Raw genomic sequence first — 4,725 nt, 5'->3', positions numbered from 1 at the left:
CTCTAGCCCTCTCCATCATCAAAGTTGCCCACCCCCTGTGGTAGAGTAAAAACATGTGAGTACTTCTTCCACCACTGGCCAGAGCTACTGTATAGTGTCATTATTATCATTATTTTATGCATCTATCAAAGTGGCAGCACAGTGTTCTGCCCACTGGACAGTGAGTGCCCTCAAGGAGAAAGCTAATGGTTGCAGCCAGGTGTAAAAGATATGCACTGGCAGAGCACTCTGGGTCAAGGTTTTATTTCAAGGTTTATCATTTATTCACTCAAGTTTTATTTTAAGGTTTTTAATTTGTTGCTATTTTTAAGGTTCTGGTTATTATCGCTACACTTGAGTTATGTTGTTGTGTCTGTATTATAATATTTACATTTATATATTGTAGAAATGATGTCTCCTGTGCTCAGTTAAACCACTTTAATCCATTAGTGGTGCACTGCTATAGCCACTCTTATAGACAGTCTGTCGTCCGTCCGTCCGAGTACGGAAATTACGTTTGTTGACCACCAAGTGTCATTGTTGTCACACACACACACACACACAGGCCAGGGAGGAGGGCTTTACAGGAGCCTCAGGAGGCCATACAGTACTACAGCACGAGTACAGTACAGTGAGTACACCACTCACTTCAGACTGGTCGGATGTTTTTTTTCTTTTTTTTTTACATGAATCAAATCGTTAGGCTACACATTATCTCTATGGTCATGTGATCAAGACGGATCTGTCCAATTTGTCACATTCCATCCTGAGATGGAAAGCTAAGTTTGCAGGAGTGGTTCGCATTTAACAAAATGCCTCAAATTATCAGCGTAGCGTCCGATTGCCGCCGAAGGCAGAGGAAGAAATGTCACTGTTTTCACGTTTTTTTTAAAACATTTCTCCTACACATTTTCATGAATCCCTCAACTTCTACAGATAACCACTTACCTCTATAATGACTGAATGAATTCCAAACATTGCTGGCCCACAATGACCTACCTGACCTGTGCTCCGAGGAGCACTTTTTCTAGGTTACAGTCTAGTTGCATCCATTTCATTGGACGACATAATGTAACATGGCATTAAAAAAAGTTTTTTTTACATTGAACGACAAAGTGTAGCATGGCCTTTATATGTTTTACATTGGACTTTTCTTAATGTTTTTTTTTCTTTTACATATTTTGATGACATAGTGATGCATGGCATTTCTTTATGGTTTTTACATTGAACAGCATAGTTTTGAATGGCATTGCTTTTGTCTTTTTTTACACTGGACGACATATAGTCTGCTAGCATGGCATTGTTTTTATACATCTCAGAGGCAAAGCTAGTAGTTTTGTGCGTGCGTGTGTAGGGAAAGCATTTGGATGAGCGACTGGGAGTTATTTACTGCCTGAAGTTGGCAGGGCTTGGCCTCATTGGTGTAATTTATGATCCGTCTCTATCAGTGGTGCCTTTTAAAAGGTAACAGAATGGCCATTTGAAACGCAAAGCATAGTCAGCACTCAGCAACTCCTTCCATGGAGCATATAGCCTTCTGAAAAGACCTACAACTGACCAACGGAGTTATTACACTGAAACACACTGATTCTCAACCTGTGGACAGCGGGTCCCCACTGGGGGGTCCCCCGTTCACAGTAATCAACCTGTGGACAGCGGGTCCCCACTGGGGGGTCCCCCGTTCACAGTAACCTGTGGACAGCGGGTCCCCACTGGGAGGTCCCCCGTTCACAGTAATCAACCTGTGGACAGCAGGTCCCCACTGGGGGGTCCCCCGTTCACAGTAATCAACCTGTGGACAGCGGGTCCCCACTGGGGGGTCCCCCGTTCACAGTAATCAACCTGTGGACAGCGGGTCCCCACTGGGGGGTCCCCCGTTCACAGTAACCTGTGGACAGCGGGTACCCACTGGGGGGTCCCCCGTTCACAGTAATCAACCTGTGGACAGCGGGTCCCCACTGGGGGGTCCCCCGTTCACAGTAATCAACCTGTGGACAGCGGGTCCCCACTGGGGGGTCCCCCGTTCACAGTAATCAACCTGTGGACAGCGGGTCCCCCGTTCACAGTAATCAACCTGTGGACAGCGGGTCCCCACTGGGGGGTCCCCCGTTCACAGTAATCAACCTGTGGACAGCGGGTCCCCACTGGGGGGTCCCCCGTTCACAGTCAAGTGACAATTGAGTTACCTTTAAAGACCTTTTTATGTTTCAATACCTCAAAAACAGAATAAAAGAAAGGAAAAAGACCATTTCTGCAACTTACTGTATACTAAATCACACCCGTGTGAACTGAGCAGTGCCGAGGCTGCTCAACACCGCTGGCATGGCGGCAGCACTATTATTTTGTACTCCATTGTAATTTTAAATTACAATGCAGTCGCCACAGGCTGGTCGCCACAGGCTTGTTGCATTGTTTCTGTTGTAAGTTGTACTTCCCATTGATTCTCAACCTACACTTAGAATTTTAAGAACCCCCATGCAGTTTAGCAAGGTTTAAACTAGGGTCACAGGCGAATTTATGTATTTATTTATTTAATATTTATCTCTGGGGAGACTGAGACCCAAGGCTGGCTCCAAGGAAATAGAAACTAATGTTTTCAAATAATCGTAGTGGAGTATTATATCTATTAATATTAATATAATATTTGCCCCCGAAATGTAGTGGAGTAGAAGTAAAATATAGAACATTGGAAATACTCCAGTAAAGTCAATTAAAAAATCCCTCAAAGTTCAAAATGATTTGGCGGACCACGGACCGCTGCATACCCCCTTGTAGTAACCCTGAAGACCTGTCCCCGAACCCCCTATTGAAGACCCATGCTCTATAGGATACAGAGTGTTGTTGCTGTCGGTCGGAAAGACTTCTACTAAATGTTGTATTATTATTTTTATTAATGCCCTATAAAAGCGTCGCACCAAAGTAGCGGAAACGGCATGGGATATCTACAAGCTCTCAACCTGAGCTTGTAGATTGGCTATTTTCGCTATTTCACATTATTTTTTTTTTAAATAAATAAAAGGAACGGTTTTGGACATACAAGGTTTCCGCCCGACAGCGACGATATTAGGCTTGAAAGTGTTTTGCATGTTGGGCGAGCGTGCGCATTATGCACGTGGACTGGTAGCTTCTCCACTTCAATCTGGCTTAATGTATAGTGCTTTCAGCTGTCCATGCAGCAGGGGATACAGCTATTGACTATACCGTATATCCACATTGCTATTACGTCATCCTCCGGGGCTGGGAAACCCCATCCCATCAGGGTTGTGATGTAACACACATTTATGCGTGGCACACGACGCGAGAGAGCAAGACGGGGTCTAACGACTGCGTGGCTCCCAAGAGGGATCTGGGAATTAATGCTGACCACCACTGACCAGTCTATGGCATCGCTCACGTACAGCATAACGTTTCTACAGCATGCAGTGGTGGTTCCCTAACATTTTAGTCTAGTTTATATTTCTTGACATAATTGTCAAAATATTTAGTTTTAGTTTTAGCCATCATAGCTTAGTTTCTATTTAGCTTTTATTTAGTTTTCATCTGTGAAAAAAGGCATTTTTTGCCATAGCTGTAGTCGAGGAAATCAACACTGTCTGACGTCGATTCCTCATCGCCTTTGTCTCCTCCTCCTTCGACAGGAAAGCTCACCTGATCCTGCGCAGGGTGGAGAGGATCAGCCGCTACTGCCGTGCCCTGCTGCGCAGCGCCTACATTCAGAGCCGCACCGACACCATGGCGTATGTGCACTGCCGGAGCGAGGAGGGGGTCCGCCCCCCCAGCAGCGGCGGCGGCGGCGCCTGGCACGGCTCCTTGCACGAGACGCGCATCGCCTGCATGGAGAAGCTCATCTCCGTGCAGCGCAACACGTACGGCAACACCAAGCTCCGATGAGACGAGGCCTAGAGGTTACTTTAGTAATTATACCGTTCTTTAATGAAAGGAGCAAAAAATTGTTTGCTTTACGGGGGGAGCTCCATCTCCTTGAGAGCGTAAAATGAAACCGAATGCCTGGACCCATTTGGTTTCATGTTACACTCTCGAGGAGATGGAGCTCCCCCCGTCAAGCAAACCATTTTGTGAAATGGCAGATTAAAAGAACTTTGTGTTTCGGAAGACCTGAAGGCCCCACGTGTTGTTGCTCCTTCCTCCCGGGCAAGATGACACTGATCAATGTACCGCCTCATCATCGCTAACACACTGCAGCTGGCAGGTCTCTCTCTCCAAATGACTTTTGGAAAAAGACCAGGAGAGCCTAGAAGAACCTCCGAAGTCACTGGACATTGTGTAATAGCTACTTGGGGTGGGGGTGGGGGTGGGGGGGACAAAAAAACGTATTTTTTGTGTGGCCTACTTTTATTAAAATTTGGGACGGGGGGGATCAACATTCAAATATGAAAGAGTATATTTCTGGAGTGCAAAATGCCAGTGACTGCAAAACGAGGAAGTGCAGTTTGAATATGTAAATTATCGTTCAGAGAAAAGGGGTTGACTTAAAAAAAGAAAAAAGAAAGAAAGAAACACTGAATGTAATATTGTAGTTCCTTCGTGGTGCTTTAAAAAAGAGACTTCCTCGGAACGCACGTGCGCACACACACACACACACACACACACACACACACACACACACACACACACACACACACACACACACACACACACACACACACACAGATAATCAAACATCTGAAGCAAAGTTAACAGATCTAATAAGCACTACATATTGCCACCAGGTTTTGTAGGCGACAC

The 4,725-nt window shown here is 45.6% G+C and overlaps 1 protein-coding gene across 1 annotated transcript in view; it reads left to right on the top strand.

Annotated features, from left to right (window-relative positions):
• Window positions 1-3,938, top strand: part of LOC306918020 (astrotactin-2-like) — a gene marked incomplete at its 5' end in the record, with an annotated part of 8,795 nt that extends 4,857 nt beyond the window's left edge. The window contains one exon of the mRNA XM_079530918.1: window positions 3,618-3,938. Coding sequence (XP_079387044.1) covers window positions 3,618-3,870 — 253 coding nt within the window. The remainder of the gene's footprint in view (window positions 1-3,617) is intronic.
• Window positions 3,939-4,725: the final 787 nt, after the last annotated feature.

Source organism: Electrona antarctica (genome assembly GCF_951216825.1).
Source record: "Electrona antarctica genome assembly, contig: scaffold_291, whole genome shotgun sequence".
NCBI lineage: Eukaryota > Metazoa > Chordata > Actinopteri > Myctophiformes > Myctophidae > Electrona > Electrona antarctica.
This window is presented reverse-complemented; position numbering and strand designations above follow the sequence as displayed.